The sequence below is a fragment of the Oncorhynchus keta genome, chromosome 27, assembly GCF_023373465.1.
Source record: "Oncorhynchus keta strain PuntledgeMale-10-30-2019 chromosome 27, Oket_V2, whole genome shotgun sequence".
Taxonomy (NCBI): Eukaryota; Metazoa; Chordata; class Actinopteri; order Salmoniformes; family Salmonidae; genus Oncorhynchus; species Oncorhynchus keta.
This window is the reverse complement of record NC_068447.1, coordinates 43,280,153-43,300,798: the sequence shown is the minus strand read 5'-3', so window position 1 is coordinate 43,300,798 and position 20,646 is coordinate 43,280,153. Positions and strand designations below refer to the sequence as shown.

The window sequence follows — 20,646 nt, the reverse complement described above, 5'->3', positions numbered from 1 at the left end:
GCAACGCTAGATTTGTGTAGGGACTATATCTTTTGGAAGGATGAAATAGTATGAGTAAATTAATCAAAATCAAGTTTTTAATAAAAGTATATCAAACATTATTTGAATATGTTGGCAAAGTGATAATGTCCTCGAAGCCGGTGTTTAGAGGATATATTGGCATGGGTGTTATTCATTAAGGGCTGACAAACTGTGCCTGAAGTAACTATGAGTCGTTACATTAACTACAATACTTGTTGTAGTGTAATTACGCATGTAATTAAAAGGAAGTGTTACCAAATGTAGTTATTTTCCAGTTTTCGGTTCTGTTCCCTGAACCGGTTCCAAACCTTGCTTATGTGTTCTATGTTCTGTGTTCAGTTATGGATATAAGGCAGAGGTCTAAACAAACATAGGCTAATGTGATATTACTTGGGCAAATTACTCCCCATATAATTTACTTGACATTTTTTTATGGTGTTTTTGACGTCAACAGAAACAAGTAACTTGCATGACCTTGTAAGGTTCTTATTTTTCAGAGTAAATAACTCGGCCACTAGAGAAGCTTAACCAAGTTTAAGAGGGTCAGTTAACTGGCACGTGCAGTATGACAGTATAATAGCCCTATTGGTTAATGATATATTACAAAAACAACAGTCAATAGAGCTGTGAACAAGGCTTCATCGGTTTCAACTAGGACCCTCTCTTCGGCAAGCAGGGACAGTAGACCACGGTTGAAGTTCATTCCATTTCAATTCCGTCAATTCAGGAAGTAAACTGAAATTCCAATTCTCACCAATGGTTCTCTATGACAACAACTTGGAATTGGAATTTCAGTTTACTTTGTGAATTGACTCAAATTTAAATGGATTTGAGCCCAACCCAACAACCCTGTCTGCAAGGCCAGATGAGTTCGGCCCCCCTGGCCTGGATGGTGTATTGTAGACCTAGAGAGATGTCTGTCAGTGCCAACCTTCATTGACTATGGCTCAAGGCGAGAACCCTCATTGCAAAGTCAAGCAGCAAGTGTGTCATTGCAATGCAGGTCAATGAGGTGTGGTCATTAACATTAACACATTAACATTTTAATAGGTTGTTTTGGCAAGGTACGCTATTGTAGGACAAAGTGTTCAGGTTACATAGAGATAGAGGGGAACCTCAGGCTACTTCATACACCCTTCAAAAAAAGGTTTCCATAGGGGTTCTTTGGCTGTCCCCATAGGAGGCCCCTAGTGGGTTCCATGTTGAATCCTCAGTGGAAAGGGTTCAAGAAGGAACCCAAACGGGTTCTATCTGGAACCCTAAAGGGTTCTTCAAAGGGTTCTCCTATGGGGACAGCAGAAGAATCCTTTAAGGTTCTAGAGTACTTTTTTCCCAAGAGTGTAGAAGTTCAAGAGAAGCCTTTTGACTTTCAAAGTATAGGCTACATAGAGAATGTTTGGGACATTTCTCCCTCCGCAAATTACGGAATGACGGAATGTTCATTTAACTTTAAATCGGCCAGACAAGTTTAGAAAAGGTAATACAACTCAAAATGTGAGTGAGTAGTCGGGGTTCTGATTAGTTTGTGTGGGAGAGTTGAAGTATAAGTGTGCAGCTAGAGGACAACTGCAATCTATAATGTTAATTATGTTCCCATGTGTTCCAGAACAGAATACTGATCAAAGGCTCTAGAAGTGTAGGGCACCCATAGAGTGTTTCAGCAGCTTAATCTTCCTGCCTCGGCTGAAAAATGTGTTATTGATTGGTATATAAATAAAGTTTTTGACAATATGGAGCGAGCTGAACAGAGCAGTATACAGCCGACGACTCCACTTCAACGCTGCTTGGTTCACAGTACAATATGGCGTAAGACATATCACTCACCCACACGGTTGAGTCATTTCATGCATTATTGCTTTTGGTGTAACATAGAGGCAGGGTTGCACAAGAAGAGGATTTTTTATTTTTGAGAACAGTGTGTGTGTGTGGGGGGGGGTCGAAAGAGAGAGAAACAGACAGACAGACAGACAAAAAACAAGAGAGAGAGATGGAGACAGAGATGGTCAGGCAGAGTACACAGAGAGAGAGGCGTGAAAGTTTAGAGAATATTTCCAAGAATCCCTGTGTAGCTCAACTGTTAGTTGCTCTCTGATTGCTTCTATGACTCTCATTGCTGCCTGCTTGCTCTGCCAACCAGTGTGTGTGTGTGTGTGTTTCCGTGCACGTATGTATGTGTTTCCGTGCATGTGTGTGTGTTTTTCCGTGCGTGTGTGTTTTCGTGCGTGTGTGTGTTTCCGTGCGTGTGTACCTGCGTGCATGCGTGTTTGTGAACATACGGCATTTTGATCCAAGTCTCACAGCACATTTGTTCCAGTGAGCCTGATATTACGGATTGACACTCCAAAACGTGTGTGCAGGGAGAAAGAGAGAAAGAAATAGAGAGAGAAAGAAAGGAGGAGTGGGGAACTGAGGAGGTGTCTATGAAGGGGTGAAGTGGGACAGGAAAATGGATGGTTCCACACTCATTTAACTCTGCAGAAGGAAAGCAGGAGGGAGAGATCAGGTCCATTCGTTTTAATCAGGGTAAAAGCTTTAAGGTACAGAAGGCCGAGTGGAAGTTACAGGCGGAGGGAGTCTTTGGCTGGACCATAGTCCATCTCGCAAAATATGACAGAACAATTTGTACTTTGCGAGAAGATTGTGAATGGGAGTGCTTGCTTTCTGGCAGTGAGGTTTGCAGAGATTGGGTTGTATGACTCGCACCACTCTGTGTGCATGTGTGTGTGTGTGTAGTGCAGTGTGCATCATCCCATTATTCATCCGTGTATGAATGTGTGCAAATCATGCTTATTGTGTATTTTGGATGCACCTTCAATTATGTAAATGAGAATGGAAGTTCTGGAACACGGAACATGGTGGAAATCCTATAATGTCCGCAGGGTGCTCTCAAGAACTCAAGAACCGGGGACCAATTTTGGGGGAAAACTTTTTTCGGGAAACTGCGGTAAACCGACATCTTGGTAATCGCTCAAGGGATGATGTCTAGCAGTGATGACTAAACAGTACTAACAGAGGAGGAGAGGACAGAAGATGCTTAATCAGCCTTGGAGGAGACCCCATTTTACACGTGTGACTTTACAGATTGATTAGATCTAACAGCGATGACTAAACAGTACATGTTAGGAAGGAGTTTCGTCCACCGGCTTTGTCTTCGCCTGAGGACGAGGTTTAGAAGGAGGAGAGCACTGAGGACTTTTTATGGAGGAGGATGAGGAGGAAGAGTAGAAAGGGAGAGTACTGAAGATGCTTTATCAGCACACGCCCGGGAGACCTCACACACACATTTGATCAAATTTGATTTAAAGTAATTACCAATTACCAGCCGTAAAGTCATCCTCATCATAACCACGTCTTGAAGTTAGTAATCACCACCACCACAAATGGGTGTTTGTTATTGGACAAATCCAGGCAGTACCTTCTGTTTTCTTCAGTTTGGTGCCTGATGGGGTGGCAGGGTAGCCTAGTGGTCAGAGCGTTGAGCTAGTAACTGGGAGGTTGCAAGTTCAAATCCCCGAGCTGACAAGTTACAAATCTGTTGTTCTGCCCCTGAACAAGGCAGATAATTCACTGTTCCTAGGCCATCATTGAAAGTAAGAATTTCTTATTAACTGACTTGCCTAGTTAAATAAAGGTCAAATAAAAAATGACCCTGGACTAGAGAAGAATGTGAGCTGTTCCTGGTTCAGTATCTAGGTTAGTTAACATCATTACCACATTCCTACCGTGGCCCAGTTGTAGTTGATCCATCATGAAACCTTCCTATGGAGGGTGATTCAGTCTAGGGATGTGACAAAAACATTTACATTTAAACAATCATTTTTTAATCATTTAAATGTTTAAACAATAAGAACAAAATAATAAAATGACATGTGAATTCTTAATGCAGTTATGGGGCTGTGTATGACCACTCGGTGGCAATACCGTTCTATCTACTTCAGGCTACCAGAAGGCATCTACTCAAGGCTACCTTACTGCTGTCCACCACCCACTCAGCAACGATGGTAGTTAATGCCATTTTTAGTCTCTGCTGTGTCCCTCTACTCCATGTTCTCAGTTGTCAGTACATGGAACTTCACGTCCCACTTCTCATCAGTGTGACGACTTGTTGCAGTGATGTATGGCAGCGTGTTCATAGTCATCCCACAATATATTGTTAACACCCCATATGGGTGATTGAGAGCTTGCGCTTTGTACTTGCAGAGCAATCATTGTACAAACCAGACCATCACAGTTTTTCAAAATGGCATCTTGTCATCTGGTTCTAAATATGCCATCAGGCATTGAAGGTCGACTTTACCAGTGACAATGGCTGCATATCAACTGCAATAATTTCTGTAATTGGCACTTCTTTAGAGTGAAGATTCCTATCTAATGTTTGTAGTTGGGGGCCTACGCTGCTGCTATCAACAGTTAGGTATTTGTTTATAAAATAAAATAAATGAGTTGCTGCGCGACTTCCTTCACCAGTTCATGTTTGTATACCTGGATGACATCCTCATCTTCCACATGTCCATGGTTGAACAAGTCCAACATGTACGCTAGGTCCTTCAAAGACTCCTCTCTCACAACTTGTATGTGAAAAGTGTGAGTTTCACATTTCTCCGATCTCTTTCCTGGGGTACATTGTGTCTCAAGGCTGTGTACGGATGGACTCCCAAAAGGTAGAAGCGGTGGTCAACTGGCCGCGGCCCAGCACTGTCAAGCAAGTCTAGCGTGTTTTGGGTTTTGCTAATTTCTACCGGAGATTTGTGAGAGACTTTAGTTATGTGGCTGTGCCATTGACAGCGCTCACCAAAGGCATGTAAGCCTGGGCATGTAAGCTGGACCTCGGCTGCTGAATGGGCGTTCCAGGACCAGAATTATTTTTTTTCTGCAACCATTCTAGTTCATGAAGATCCTTCTCTTCCCTTCGTGGTAGAGGTGGATGCCTCTGACGTTGATGTGGGTGCAGTTCTGTCTCAGCGCTCAGCTAAAGACCAAAAGCTTCACGCCTGTGTCTTCTTCTCCAGACGTCTCACTCCAGCGGAGAGGAACTATGATGTCGGCAATCGGGAGCTGCTTGCAGTCAAACTGGCTTTGGAGGAGTGGCGGCACTGGTTGGAGGGTTCGGAACATCCTTTTACGGTTTAGACGGACCACAAGAACCTGGCCTACATCCAGGAGGATGCCCCAATCTCTGACAGGCTTGTTGGGCTCTTTTCTTCAATCGGTTCAGATTCATGTTATCTTACCACCCGGGTTCTAAGAACGTGAAGCCGGATGCCCTGTCTCGCCAGTTCCCCAGCTACAGTGAGGATCGGCCACTTGGATCCATCATCCCCAAGTCGCTCATCCTCGTGCCGGTGTCCTTGGGTATAGAGACTGTAGTGAGGGAGGTGCAAGATAGGGAGGCAGTTCCTGACGGCTGTCCTTCTAACAGACTTTTTGTTCCTCTTGGGGCACGGTCCAAGGTACAGTGGGCTCACTCATCGCGTCTCACCTCTCATCCGGGAGGGCAGCAAACGCTAGAGTTTTTGAGGAGGAGGTTTTGGTGGCCCTCGGCGGAGGTGGACACTCGGACCTTCGTGGCTCCCTGTTCGACACGCGCCCGGAATAAGACTCCTAGTCAGCAGCCTCTGGGGATTCTTCATCTGCTGCCAACACCTTCTCGATCCTGGTCTCATCTCTCTATGGATTCCATCACAGGTTCCATCCTCAGAGGGCCACACTGTCATCCTGGTCATTGTGGACCGCTTTTCCAAGACGGCACATTTCATTCCGCTGCCTAAGCTTCCATCTGCCCGTGAGACTGCTCAGCTAGTCATTCAGCATGTTTTCCGCCTTCACAGACTTCCTCTGGACATCGTCTCCGACCGGGGCCCCCAGTTTGCCTCCAGATTCTGGAGGGCGTTCTGTAACCTTCTGGGGCCATCAGCCAGTTTGACTGAGGGCTATCACCCTCAGTCCAACGGCCAAGCAGGTGAACCAGGATCTGGAGACCGCCTTACAGTGCTGTGTGTCTGCCAACCCCGCCACTTGGAGTCAGCATCTTCCCTCGGTGGAGTACGCACACAACACTCTCCAGTGTTCCTCCACCGGCCTGTCACCATTCCAGGTGTTGTACGGATACCAGCCTCCTCTGTTTCCAGATCAGGAGATTGAAGTGGTGGTTCTATCCGCTGAACGTCCCATCCCTTGTTGCCGCCGGACCTGGAAGAGGGCTCGGTCAGCGATACTGAGGTTCTCTGTTCGAGCTCAATGACAGGCCAACCGTCATCGCCGTTCTCACCCTCTCCTGCGTCCAGGCCAGATGGTCCGATTGTCTCCTAGGGATCTGCCCCTACACATGGAATCTAAGAAGTTGGCACCCCGGTATGTTGGGCCATTCAAGCTTCTACGGTGCATCAATCCAGTGGCCTATTGCCTTCATCTTCCCCGGTCCATGAGCATTCATCCCAACTTCCACATCTCCAGACTCAAGCCTGTGGTGTTCAGTTCTGGTTCTGGCCACTCGGCCTCCACCTCCGCCTCGAATGATAGTGGGACAGCCAGCCTACACTGTGTGACGCATCCTTTCTAGTCATCAGTTCCCGTGGGACTCAGTATCTTGTGGCCCGGGAGGGTTACGGTCCTGAGGAGCGATCCTGGATCCTGGATCCCGGCTTGGGACATTCTGGATCCTGGACTCATTCGGGAGTTCGTCGCCTCTCTGCTACCCCTAGTGGAATGTCAGGAGCCATTCCTTGAGTGTGTGTGTGTGTGTGGTGGGGGGTCCTGTCACAGGTTATGTTTATTTGATTGTTGTTCCCTTGGGTTACCGCTGGAGGACGCCCTTGCCTTGTGTTCTAGTTTCCAGGTTACCCTAATTATTACTTATTGGTTTCACCTGGTTTTGATTACCTTCAAATATTTAGGTTCCTCAGTTGCTTGTATCTGTGCTTTGGTCTTATATTTTGCTTAGTGCACTCTTGTGCTGTTGCCTTGTTTTTGTCAAGACTAAGTAAAGACATGAATTTACCTTTACTTCTGCTTGCTGTGTTTGTCTGCGACTAGGTTCGAGTTTGTACAAGCATCGCTGTAACAGTTAGTGGTAGTTTTGTGATAACTTCACTGTGATTGGAATTTTGCGGAGAAAAAAACAACACAAAATAATCTTTGTTTTTCAGTTAGGGATTTCTTTCTAAACGTTAATGATCCCAATTTCATTTAAACATTTAAACATTCACACCTCTAATTCAGTCAGTTTTATTGGTCACAGTGAGCACTGATTCAGTGAGAGAGAGAGTGAAAGAAAGAGTGCGAGAGAGAGAGAGGGGACTCGGAAATCAAATGTCTACCGTTTGCAGATGATCTGGTGCTTCTGTCCCCAGCCAAGGATGCTCTACAGCAGCATCTAGATCTTCTACACAGATTCTGTCAGACCTGGGCCCTGACAATAAATCTTAGTAAGACTCAAATAATGGTGCTCCAAAAAAGGTATGGTTGCCAGGATAACAAATAGAAATTCTATCTAGACATTATTGCCCTAGAACATACAAAGAATTATACCTACCTCGGCCTAAACATCAACACCACAGGTAACTACCACAACGATCTAAGGGCCTTCTATGCCATCAAAGGGAACATACAACTTGACATCCTAATCAGAATCTAGCTAAAAAATACTTCAAACCGTTATAGAACCCATTGCCCTCTATGGTTGTGAGGTCTGAGGTCCACTCACCAACCAAGAATTCACAAAATGGGACAAGGGACAAACAGCTAATCGAGACTGCATGCAGAATTCTGCAAAAATATACTGTGCACAGCACAAAACTCACACATTCCACCACATGCAATGCCCACACATTCCACCACAAAGCCCTCACCTACAGAGAGATTAACCTTGAGAAGAGTCCCCACAGCCAGCTGGCTCTGGGGCTCTGTTCACAAACACAAACAGACCCCAACAGGGCCCTAGGACAGCAACACAATTAAACCCAACCAAATATTGAGAAAGCTCAATTATAACTATTTGACACACTGGAAAGAATAAACCAAAACACAGAACAAATTGGAATGCTATCAAAGCGAAATAAAATAAAATTGTATTTGTCAAATGCGCCGAATACAACAGGTGTAGACTTTACCATGAAATGCTTACTTTCGAGCCCTTTCCCAACAATGCAGAGTAAAAAAAAAAAAAAAAAAAGGAATTAGTTACAATGAAGAGACGACACTGAGCGTACAAAATATTAGGAACACCGTCCCAATACTGCGTTGCAAATCTTTTTGCACTCAGAACAGCCTCAATTCGTCAGGGAATGGATTCCACAAGGTGTCGAAAGTGTTCCACAGGGATGCATGTTGACTCCAATGCTTCCCACAGTAGTTTCAAGTTGGCTGGATATCCTTTGGGTGGTGGACCATTCTTTATACACACAGGAAATGGTATGAAAACCCAGCAGCATTGCAGTTCTTGACACACTCAAACCGGTCTGCCTGGCACCTACCCTGCTCAAAGGCAATTGAATATTTTGTCTTGCCCATTCACACTCTAAATGGCACACATACACAATCCATGTCTCAATTGTCTCCAGGCTTAAAAATCCTTCTTTAACGGTTCTCCTTCCCTTCATCTACACAGATTAAAGTGGATTTAACAAGTGACATCAATAAGGGATCATATTTTCACCTGGATTCACCTGGTTAGTCTATGTAATAGAAAGACCAGTTCCTAATGTTGTGTCCACTCAGTGTATAACAGTATACATGGGGTATCAGTACCGAGTCAATGTGCAGGGGTACGAGGTAGTTGAAGCAATTGAGGTAATGTACATGCAGGTAGGGGTAAAAATGACAAGGCAATCAGGATAGATAATAAACAGAGTACCAGCAGCGTATGTGAAGAGTGTGAAAGTGTGCCTATGTGTGCGTGTGTGTATGTGTATGTGTGTGTGTGTGTGTGTGTGTGTGTGTGTGTGTGTGTGTGTGTGTGTGTGTGTGTGTGTGTGTGTGTGTGTGTGTGTGTGTGTGTGTGTGTGTGTGTGTGTGTGTGTGTGTGTGTGTGTGTGTGTGTGTGTGCGTCATAAATATGCATGTGTGTCAGTGTAATATGTGTGAGTGTGTTGGAGTCCAGTAAGTGTGCATAGAGCCGGTGCAAGAGAATCAGTGCAAATAAAAATGGGGTCAATGCAACTAAAAAGGGTAGCGATTGATTAACTGTTCAGCAGTCATGGCTTGGGGGTAGAAACTGTTCAAGAGCCTTTTGGTCCCAGACTTGACACTCTGGTACCGCTTGCTGTGTGGTAGCAGAGAGAGCAGTCTAAGAGTTGGGTGGCTGGAGTCTTTGACAATTCTTAGGGACTTCCTCTGACACCACCTGGTTTAGTAGTCCACAATGATGTACTGGGCCGTACACACTATCCTCTGTAGCGCCTTATGGTCAGATGGAAATCATTTGCCATGCCAGGCGGTGGGTGATGCAGGCAGCCAAGATGCTCTCAAGAGTGAAGCTGTAGAACTTTTCAGCCTCCTGAGGGGGAGGAGTTATTTTCACGCCCTCTTCACGTGTGTTTGGACCATGATAAGTCCTTAGAAAATGTGGACACAGAGGAACTTAAAGCTCTTGACCCACTCCATGACAGCCCTGCCGATGTGAATGGGGGCGTGCTCGGCCCTCCATTTCCTGTAGTCCACGATTAGCTCCTTTGTCTTGCTGATGTTGAGGGAGAGGTTTATGTCCTCTCTGACCTCCTCCCTATAGGCTGTCTCATCGTCGTTGGTGATGAGGCCTACCACCGTTCTGTAGTCGGCAAAATTAACGATGGTGTTGGATTCATGCGGGCCACGCAGTTGTGGGTAAACATGGAGTACAGGAGGGGACTACGCATGCACCCCTGAGAAACCCCTGTGTTGAAGGTCAGTGTGGCGGATGTGTTGTTGCCTACCTTCACCACCTGGTGGCGGCCCGTCAGGAAGACCAGTATCCAGTTGCAGAGGGAGGTGTTCAGTCCCATAGTCCTTAGCTCAGTGATGAGCTTGGAGGGCACTATGGTGTTGAACGCTGAGCTGTAGTTAACGAACAGCATTCTCAAGTATAGGTGTTACTTTTGTCCAGGTGGGAAAGGGCATTGTTGAGTGCAGTAGAGATTGCGTCATCTCTGGATCTGTTGGGCGGTATGCGAATTGGAGTGGGTCCAGGGTGTCTGGGTGATGGTGTTGATGTAGGCCATGACCAGCCTTTCAAAGCATTTTATGGCTACAGGACGGCTCATTATAATGGTTGGAACAGAGTGAATGGAAACCATGTGTTTGATTTATTTGGTACTATTCCACTAATCCTGCTCCAGTCATTACCACGAGCCTGTCCTCCCCAATTATGGTGCCACCGACCTCCTGCGCTACAGATGTGAGTGCTACGGGACAATAGACATTTGGACAGGTTACCTTGGCGTTCTTGTGCACAGGGACTATGTTAGTCTGCTTGAAACATGTAGGTATTACAGACTGGGTCAGGGAGAGGTTAAAAATGTCAGTGAAAACATTTGCCAGCTGGTAAGCGCATGCTCTGAGTGTGCATCCTGGTATTTCGTTTGGACTTGTGAATGTTAACCTGTTTAAAGGTCTTACTCACATCGGCTATGGAGATTGTGATTACACAGTCGTCCAGAACAGCTGGTGCTCTCATGCATTATTCAGTGTTGCTAGCCTCAAAGTGAGCATAGAAGTCATTTAGCTCGTCCGGTAGGCTCGCGTCAGCGGACATCTCGTGGCTGGGTTTTTATTTGTAATCTGTGATAGTTTGCAAGCCCTGCCAAATCCGACAAGTGTCAGAGCCGGTGTAGTAGGATTCAATCTTAGTCCTGTATTGACGCTTTGCCTGTTTGATGATTCGTCTGAGGGCATAGCGTGATTTCTTATAAGCGTTCAGATTAGTGTCCCGCTCCTTGAAAGCAGCAGCTCTAGCCTTTAGCTCAGTGTGGATGTTTCCTGTAATTCAACACTATAACCACTAGGCTACCCACCACCCCACTCATTGAAGTAGAAATCCTCATCCAAATTGAGTTTAGTGATTAATGTTCTGATGTCCAGAAGCTCTTTGCGGTCATAGGAAATGATGGCGGAAACACGATGTACAAAAAAAGTTAAAATCAGCGCAAAAAACACACAAAATAGCACAAAAACGGCTACTATTCCCTCTAGTGGAATTATCTCAACAGAATCTGGCCCTTAACATAAAGTAGACAGGGCAGAATGTTTCACCACTTTGACTGACCTAAAAATTAAGAAAATCCTTGACTATGTATAGACTCACTGAGCATAGCCTTGCAATTATGCAATGTAATCGGCCATGATCGATTACCGATTGTTATGAAAACTTGAAATTGTCCCTAATTAATCCGTCATTCCGATTAATCGGTCGACCTCTAGTCATCATATCTCAAAATCAATGTCATGTGGTTAATCAAAATAATATTAAAATCTAAATGAAAATGATACAAACCCAGGTGCGCAACTTTGGTTTTAGAAGTGAGGATGTAGATTAAAAAAACATTTTGGTAGGGCTAGATCAGCTTTAATATTGCAGATAAATTGTTGCTTCCATCAATATAATTGGCTGCATCATTTTCAATCCCCCATATATTTTTGGGTAAATATATATATATATATTTTTTTTTTTTTTTTAATATATTTTCCTTTATTATTTTCTCCTCACCCTACCATCCCTCCCCTAATTGGAGTAAACTAATGGACAATAACACTCAGGCTTCTACTTCCAGTTTATACATACTATTTAAATAGTATATTCTACAATAGTTATCTCTTGTTTATTTTTTAGTCCCATACTTCAGCTCCACTCAACCCCTCCCATCTATCTCTGAACACCATCCAGTTTTAATTTCTGCGTGACATATATTTTTCAACTCTGCTGTGATGTTTCACAAAAGTTCTAAACCTTTCTAATTCTCATATATTCTACATATTATAAATGGAAAACAAACATTTTTGCGAAGAGTATTATTATATTATTGATTGATTGACTTTGACTTTTAAATCACCCAGCAGTGCTATTAAGGGACATAATTGAGCAGAGGGTCTGGGGGTCCTACTGTGAAGCACATCTAAAGTAAATTGTCTTCAAGACATCCTTAAATCAATATAACATTTCTGCCAGACCGCCCAGCCAACCCTACACGCCAGACCCCCACCAGTCTAGTCAATAACTCAACTCTCTCCCCAAAACAACTTTCTTCCCATCTTTTTTTTTGTCTCAAGGGAAAGGTTTGGAAAACAAAAGAACACACATACACCTATACTTTAACACACAGAAACAGGACCCCCCTTCTCCATATAATTCATATCATAGGTCTAATAGTACTGTAGAGCTCTTTTTACTTGCATACAATAGAGCTGGGTCACCCTGTCCTGGCCTTGTAGTGTCTCAACCCAACACACCCCACTCAGCTTTAGGATCTTAGTGAAACATTCATTAATGGTTTCCGGTGTGTTAGGCCAAGACCAGAGTGACAACAGTACAGCCGACCCCCAGGGCTAGGACTGAACAGCCCAACAGCAAGGGATTGCCTAAATAGGTATTCTCCCCTGACGTGGGCATGTTTTCAATACAGACTCCTTTTGTCGTACATATAAGGCCTCTAGCCAGTTGCACAGTATACCCTTAAAACAAATCTAGTAATACTGTACATAACTTGACATTTCTTCCATACATTGTGGGAGGATAACCAACCGTTCAATTAATTGCAATGCATTTACTAGCCACTATAAATGCTAGGTCACACAGTTTCTTCAGATAACAGTCTCCAGTATCAACATTTCCAAGCAAACAAAAACAGGGTGAACTGAGAATCTGTAGACACGCTGAGATAAAATAACATCAAATAACATACCTTCACAAGACCTCAACATATGCAAATATGGACCCTTTTGTGTTTTACACCTCCAGCAGAATAATAGGATTTCTGAGTGCATGATATTCAGTTTCACTGGCATTTGGAGCGTTCTATGGGTGGTCTTAAACTGCAGTCATTTATGTCTGAGATGATATGAACATGACTGGGCATTCTAACATATCTGTATCCATGCATCATCATCAATAGCGTCTCCCAGGTCTTCCTCATATTTTTCTTTGACTTGTTGTATGTAATCGGTAAAAGCCTCTATCAACCCTTGATACAGTTTGGAAATCAACTTTGGAGGTTTGTCAGACTGCCTTAAAATAGCATCTGGCTTGTCCAGCTGGACAGAGTGAATAAAGTGTTGTATCTGCAAAAATTCACCTCACCTCTGTCACAGACCGGTCTTCCCTGGCTTGATCCTCCTAAAATGAGGTATGACAAAGAATTATCTTGGTGTACATTTATACATTATATCATTTAAGAATAGAATAAATGGTTCAATAATTGAAATTACCATTATTAACCTAATCCCAGACTCTCTAGCTTTATGCTTAACGCTGCTATCCTGTAGCTACTGTAGGTCGAGCCATCTATTCAAGATGGAACTTTGTATCATTCACTGAATATACCGCAAAATTTACTTGAGCTCCATAGACTGGTCTTCCCTGGCTGTCTGACCCTGCTGGGACCCCTGTCACCATCTGATCCTGCTAAAACATGATGAGTATAGTGTTGTGTACTGACTGCACTAGAGGGCACCATTCCCGCGGGATGCCTGCGGGACCTGCAGGGCCCAACAGAGATCTTTGCGGCGCAGTCGGCATTTTTTCACGCTGGAGGCAGGAGCGGCGGTCAGACAGACGACTTTGGGATTAAAATAGTTTTGCTGTCCCACAGATGATTTGGAAACGGTCCTCTTTCTGCTTTGTATGAGTCAACCTACCTATTGTATTAAAAACACATCTTTTTCACATTATTCACACACTCAGAATTCACAGCTTCAATTTCAGTAGCCTACCTCTCCTAGTTGAGCGTAAAGCACGGGGCAGTTATCTTTCCAAGGAAATGTACGTCCTAAATAGGCCTATGATTAGGCTATAGTGCCTAGAAATAGGCCTAAATATTGATCACCCATATTTCTCTGTCTAAAAATCGTCCCACTCCTAAAAGGTAGCCTATAAAAATAGCTCAAGAGAAAGTGCAAGTCTCTCCAACTCTGCTCTCTTCTAACTACATCTAGCATATTGGCTGATACAGCCCAGTAATACAATATAAGGGCAATGTGAGAATCTGGTAATTTAACCTATTTTAACCTATTTATAAATTATTTCTGCCCATTTTATATTGCCTATAGGGCACAAAATTGCAGAGACCATGGCTGGCAAGTGAGCTGCATCACATTGGACTGAAATAACAGGGTTTGGGACCAGTTCTTGTGGTAGCGCCAGCGGGAGCGGGCAAGAAATGGTCCGCGCAGACTTCTACTGTGCACCATGACAATGAAGCCTGTAATGTTAGAGCTGTTTTTTACTGTGTCAGTCTGAAAAATAGGGAATTAGCTAGGGGAACTTACAGATCAATAACGTGACATTGACATACTGAATAATACAACTCACATTGCACTGAAAAAAACATCAGAATATCAATCTTCAATAATTTGGCCGATTATTTCATCGTTGGATTCAGGTCTAGTTTGATTAAGGGAAAAATAATAGCTAATGTAAGCCAACTTTTGGCCAGCTCTCTCTCTAACGGTATATCAACAGGCGAAAGCTTGCCAAGTTCATTTACTTCTGAAATGGGACAAAAAAAAAGCTACAAACCTTCCCATACAAACAACTGCTGTTAGATAGTAATAATAGCCGCCTCATATCGCTATCTGACAGACAACTAGAGGCTGGAGCTTACCTGGCTGTAGTAGCTACTCACTAGTGTAACCTATTCATTCACCTCAGTCGAGAGGTGATGAAACATTAGCTAACGTTACATGTCAGTTACAATACTAGCTCAGCACTGCGAATAAACACTAGTTTACCAGTCAACTAAAGAATAGCCCGTTTCTGTTCTGCTTCCTTTTACAACTCAGTGAAAGAGTGCAACACGTACACACCATGTTCAACTCTCCCATGGTCCAGCCAGCCTTCCAGAACCTTTGCCTTCACACAGCCTGTCAGGCTACTCTGTGGTGTCCACCCGGTCATAAATGTCTCCGCATGGTCCTAAAGCACACCGTCGCCACCTTTTTTAAAATCACATTCCAATGATTAAACTGGGGTGGACAAAAATGTAATTTCAGAATGTGGGGGCGGGACATGTGAAAGTTGCGCCCCTGTACAAACCTAAAAAGTAACTTCTATTGTCAACTATGTAAAAATAGCCTACATAAATCCAACAAATAAAAACATTGCAGCCTGCAGGTAGAAAATATCCTGATAAACTCAATATCTTAAAAATGTCATTGGTTACACATGGCCTGTCTGCAACGAACTTGAAACAATGTATGAACTATTAACTTTGGTCTGGCATGAAGCTTGTGCTAGCGAACTTGCAACATTTTCTGGATGCTCACAAGGTCACCTATAATTACAGGGGGAGGGAGGGAGGGGTTAGGAGGTAGGGAAGGGTAGACCCCGTGGGCAACATAAGTATAAAGAAGCCTCTTAGGTTTTAGATTAAAGATACAACGGGGACCAATGGGGTTCAAAGTCAGGCCAAGAGATTCCCTGATTAAAAATAGAAAGAAGACAGAAGAGAGAGAGAAAGAAGAGGCCTCTGACTACAGCCTTGAACACATCATTTTGAAAAGATTCTCCTCGGCGATGAATAAAGTACCTATCTATTTATCTAATTAAAAATGGTTCCGAGGTCCAAATCCCACTGCTGTAACCGTGTCTCAAAATAGTTGGTATGGTAGTTATGACAGACAAAGATATAAAGTTTGGCGAACTTTACTGAGCATGTTTCAGTCAGCAGTAGCTACATAGTCAGCCAAGTGAACATGTTTTCTGTGCAAGTGCATTTGCATTTGCCTTCAAAGGCATTTCAAACCAGTCGCTCAGAACTAGTGCGTTGAACAAAATCAAAAAATATGTGTAATGTTACAAATTGTACTAATGAACGTAAAGTGACAATATCCCACAATTGAAGTTATGAAATACAGTAAAAAATAAACTATACTCTCGAGGATATGGTTAGGTAAGCTAGCAGACATTCAACAAGTGCATTAATCTGGCCCAAATGATCAGCTTTCTTTTAAAGTATGGTTGAACCCATCGCCATCATTGGCAATGTTTGGGGATTCCTGACGTTTGGTTGGTAACCCCGTGGGGATTCATAGAGTGCAGCGCTGGCTCTGGTTCTGCTCTGCTTCTTGTCTCTCAATCACTCCCTACCTGCCTGCTGAGTGACTCAGACAATGGGCCGGGGATAGAGCGATGCAGCTGTGTTGGGTGGTAAAACCTGTACAGCGGAACTGGGTTCAAATACTACTTGAAATCATTTAAAATATTTTATCTGTGCTTGATTGAACTTGCCTGGTTTAATTGATCAATAGAATAGTCCCAGAACTGTAACCCCCACCATCTGGCACTCTAGACACTACAGAACCCAGGTCTTTGAACCCAGGTCTTCTCTATAGATACATGCCTCTGGCAGAGAACACAGTTGCTAACACTTTAGAAGAATAAGTCATGCTGTATTATCACACATACCAGGCTGTGTGAACATTATTACTGGCAGCAAATTGCACATTAAGTGGCTGTGGTACGACTGAGTGCAAACCTTGTAATTTCTTGTTAGTCACACTAAATTCAAATATAATTCGACCAGAGCTACGTTAATTCAGTTTCCAAATATATATTTCCAGAACAACCTGACCTCTAACTCTCAAAGTGAGTACTGTCCCTAGGAATGCCATCAGGGTAAATAAGACTTGGTTCTTAAGTTAGTCGCCTGCTATTTGAATGAAGAATTGTACAACTTGCACCTTTAAATAAAGGTCAAATAAATACTGTAACAAGTATATTACAAATATTACATCCAATTTCCTGATAATATCAGTCAGGTCATACCTGCTGTCACCATGGTAATTATAGTATCATTATGACCTCATTTCCTGTCCATTCTTCTTCTCCTCCTTTTATTCACCCTCTCCTCCTCCTCCTCCCGTCTTATCTTTCATCTCTCTTAAACTCTTCTGTTCCCTCAGCTTCCCCTTCGCTCGCTCTCTCTCTCCTTCCTCTCACCACTCTCTCGCTCTCCCACCACCCCCTCACCCTATTCTCTCCCTCTCCTCCTCCTCCTCCTCTCTCCCTGTCTATTTATTTGGTCAAAGCTTCTCCCTATCCCACGACTTAGTTTCTCTGATTATCAGTGTCATTCATATCAATGATGTTATTATTTACTTTTGTGCTATTTATTTATAAAAGGGAGAAAATAAACTGGATTTTAATGGGATCAAGAGAGTGTGATTGGAGGGGAGCAAAAGAATGGTGTAAACAAGGGATGAGAGAGAGATAAGAGCAAAGGTGAAGGACTAAAATGTGGTGGGATAGAGGGAGAGAGGGATAGAGAAAGAGAGGGATACAGGGAGAGTGGGATAGAGGGAGAAGCTGTCAAATCGAGCCAAGGAAAGTATGAGAAAAAAAAAAAATTGAAAGCTGGCTTTACGTCAGACAGAAGGAGAGAGTCAGATAGATAGACCAACAGACAGGTTGTAGAACTGTTACATAAAAGCACAGATTTACTGAACTACATATATACTGACAGGAAATAAACAATGGTTGCACCGTATTCCCTATTCAGAGTACTGCATATAGACACAATGAGTTGACATTGAAGGATCTCTTTTAAGTTTGAACAATCAGTATAATCTCAATCTGAAAACATTCAATCTAATGATAAGACCATCATGTTGTTGCATTTGCCATTTGTTTTTCTTTTTTAAGCACTTTAAGATTATTTCTGTAAGGAAAAACACTCTAGAAGGTAAGCAAGGCAACAGTCTCCGCACGAATAACGCATCGCCCCCCCTTGGACCAATTGAGGTATTGCATGTGACTAACAAATGTCAGTTAATTAGAATACCTCCCACCTTGGGCCTATCAGTTTAATTCAGTAAACGGCGGATCTTTATGGCAAGACGCATCATTCACCTATCTTTAGTCAAAATCGTCCCAGTGCTGTCTGAGATATGGCGTGTGACTAACGCACGAAATAAATAATATAAATTAACAGTCCCCTCCCTGATTTCATCGTGGATGATTGTTATTATCACGTTTGTTTCATAATGAGGCCTGTAAAAGCGATTTATATCCTCATGACAAAACATACCAGGAAGAAGATCCCAATCAATGAAACAAAGTGTTCTTCCAGCTTGTCTAGAGAGAGACCCTGGAAGAAAAGAAATATGGTCGAATTATTGTCAAGAAGTCTGGACAGAGAGTGCTAAGACGTAGGAAAGGAGGGAAGGGGGATAGTAAGACTGCTCGTCTGTCCAACAAATTAGAAGGCAATTGAAGATAATTTAATAAAAATTGGATTAACCAAACCTAACAAACCATCAGTTTATTATCAAATCTTAGCCACAATGTTTACTGCAAATAAACAGAGGAAGTTTGTGACTTGCATGCTCCGGTATAGAACAGGGCTGGACTATAGGACTATAGGTCATTTCCGCAGGCTCTGTGCCCTCTTTGCCCTCTCTCCCTACAAAACAAACACAGGGGGAGATTTTATCATTATTAGTTTTATGAGGTTTCTGTTGTTTTGTTTGTGTTTTACGCAGGCATGGAAACCATCTCCGGGGAAATGGGTTGGAATAGATTTGGCCACTCCTCTCTGGCATCCGTGACAACAGGAAGAACCAACCTCACTTCCTCCCTCTTCTCCGACTTCACGTCCCTCAACAGTTCTCACGAAGGCGCAGGGTCCTATTACTGGATTATCCCCGAGAACGCCTCAGCCACCACGCCCCATGCCTTACCCCAGCCCAGGGTGAGGGATCTGGGTCTGGCCCGGGCGGAGATAGGAGTCCTGGGCTTGGTGCTGGCCCTCACTACCCTAGGGAATGGCTTCGTACTGTGGGTGCTGCTCCGCAGGAGGAAACACAACGCTCCGATGCATCTGTTCATGGTCAACCTGTGTCTGGCTGACCTGGTGGTGGCGCTGTTCCAGGTGAGACTGACACCTTAGAGATTAGAGTCAACTCCAGTTCTCTTGGGATTAACCCCAGCCCTGTTTTGATTGCTAGGCACCACATGTATACAGTAATCAACATCGGTAACCTATGAGTGAGCTAAGTCACAATGACATGGAGAGTGTGGTGAAGCTAACATGACCATGATTCTGTCCCTTCTAGTCTGTTTAACAATATGACTATTCCTACAACTCGAAATCATTGTTACATATATATGATCTTAATTTATTATGGTTGTTGCACATTTTCCTGCAAACTTCTAGTGTATTTGAGTTTTAAAAAGGCTTCTAAAGTTAGTAATTTTCACATTGAAATTTTAGACTTGATTTGACATAATGAAAAATGTAGCAACCCCTACCAAAATGTCCATTATAATCCACGTTTTCTGTTGCTGCAGGATTATTTTCCTGCTGTAGCAAACTGGCTCAAATTAAGATCCTATGGCCGTCCTAAATGACTAACACACATTTGCCTACTATTGTATGGTGGGCGCAGTTCTCAAAATGCAGTGGAAATGGCGTGAGCATTCAAATAAATATTATTATTGTTATTCCATTGCTATGGCAGTCAGTCTACTCTGGTTCAATGTCCACACTAGCATGCATTGATTCATGGATGCTAGTATCTAACGTAGCCACGCTAAATGTTCTCTTATTCCCTGTCGGCCCCACAGGTTTTTCCCCAGCTGGTGTGGAACATCACTGAAAGGTTCCAGGGGCCGGATTTTCTGTGTCGCTCAGTAAAGTACCTGCAGATCGTAGGGATGTTCGCGTCCTCCTATATGATTGTTGCCATGACAGTGGACCGTCACTATGCCATCTGCTGCCCACTGCAGGCCTATCGTGGTGGGTCCGTGTCCCGCTGGAACACCCCTATTATGATGGCCTGGGGCTTGGCCTTACTTCTCTCTATACCACAGGTAGGAGCACTATCACTGACCTCTGACCTCCTGGCCCTGCTGCTCTCCATACCACAGGCTGGTAGGAACACTGAGCCTAAGCTTGAACCTAAGCCTTAACCTCTAACCCTAACTCCATCATGACTGCCTGGCCCTGCTGCTCTCCCTACCACAGGTTGGTACTGTAGGGGACAGTTAGCCTAACCTTAGTTTTATGTCCACATCTCAGCTAAACCCTAACCCTAAACCTAGCTTCATGTCCACATCCCAGCTCAACCCTAACCAGTGCTTGGTTAGCAAGGCTTTATTTCTATTACAGCATTTAGGATGACTGTCATTCCTATTCCATTCACCCAGTTCTATGTAACATTGATGGGTTTAGGCGACTACATGATACTCAAATTTACCCTATACTCATTATGACAATACAACCTAGCATACAAATGAATATTTATAACGTAGGTGCACAGGTCGAGAGACAAATTGGAGAAATAAGATGACAGAAAGTGACACAATCAATACTTGCACACTCTTGCCTGCATCTAGCTGATTATGGGTGTAATTATTAGTCCAAACAGTTGCAAAACATTCCTTTCTATTGGACAATTTTATGTAGGTCCCTCCCCGTTTCGTTTGCTTACGTTGAAGAAATG

The 20,646-nt window shown here is 43.5% G+C and overlaps 1 protein-coding gene and 1 long non-coding RNA gene across 2 annotated transcripts in view; one reads left to right on the top strand and one right to left on the bottom strand.

Moving 5' to 3' along the window:
- The window catches only part of LOC118360133 (vasopressin V2 receptor-like), a 41,343-nt gene that overhangs the window by 7,448 nt on the left and 13,249 nt on the right, over window positions 1–20,646 (top strand). The window contains 2 exon segments of the mRNA XM_035739304.2: window positions 18,685–19,073; window positions 19,769–20,014. Coding sequence (XP_035595197.2) covers window positions 18,687–19,073; window positions 19,769–20,014 — 633 coding nt within the window. The 5' untranslated portion in view covers window positions 18,685–18,686.
- The window catches only part of LOC118360134 (uncharacterized), a 60,308-nt gene that overhangs the window by 29,045 nt on the left and 10,617 nt on the right, over window positions 1–20,646 (bottom strand). Inside the window, exon 2 of the long non-coding RNA XR_004820817.2 lies at window positions 13,286–13,321. This is a non-coding gene — a long non-coding RNA (uncharacterized LOC118360134). The remainder of the gene's footprint in view (window positions 1–13,285; window positions 13,322–20,646) is intronic.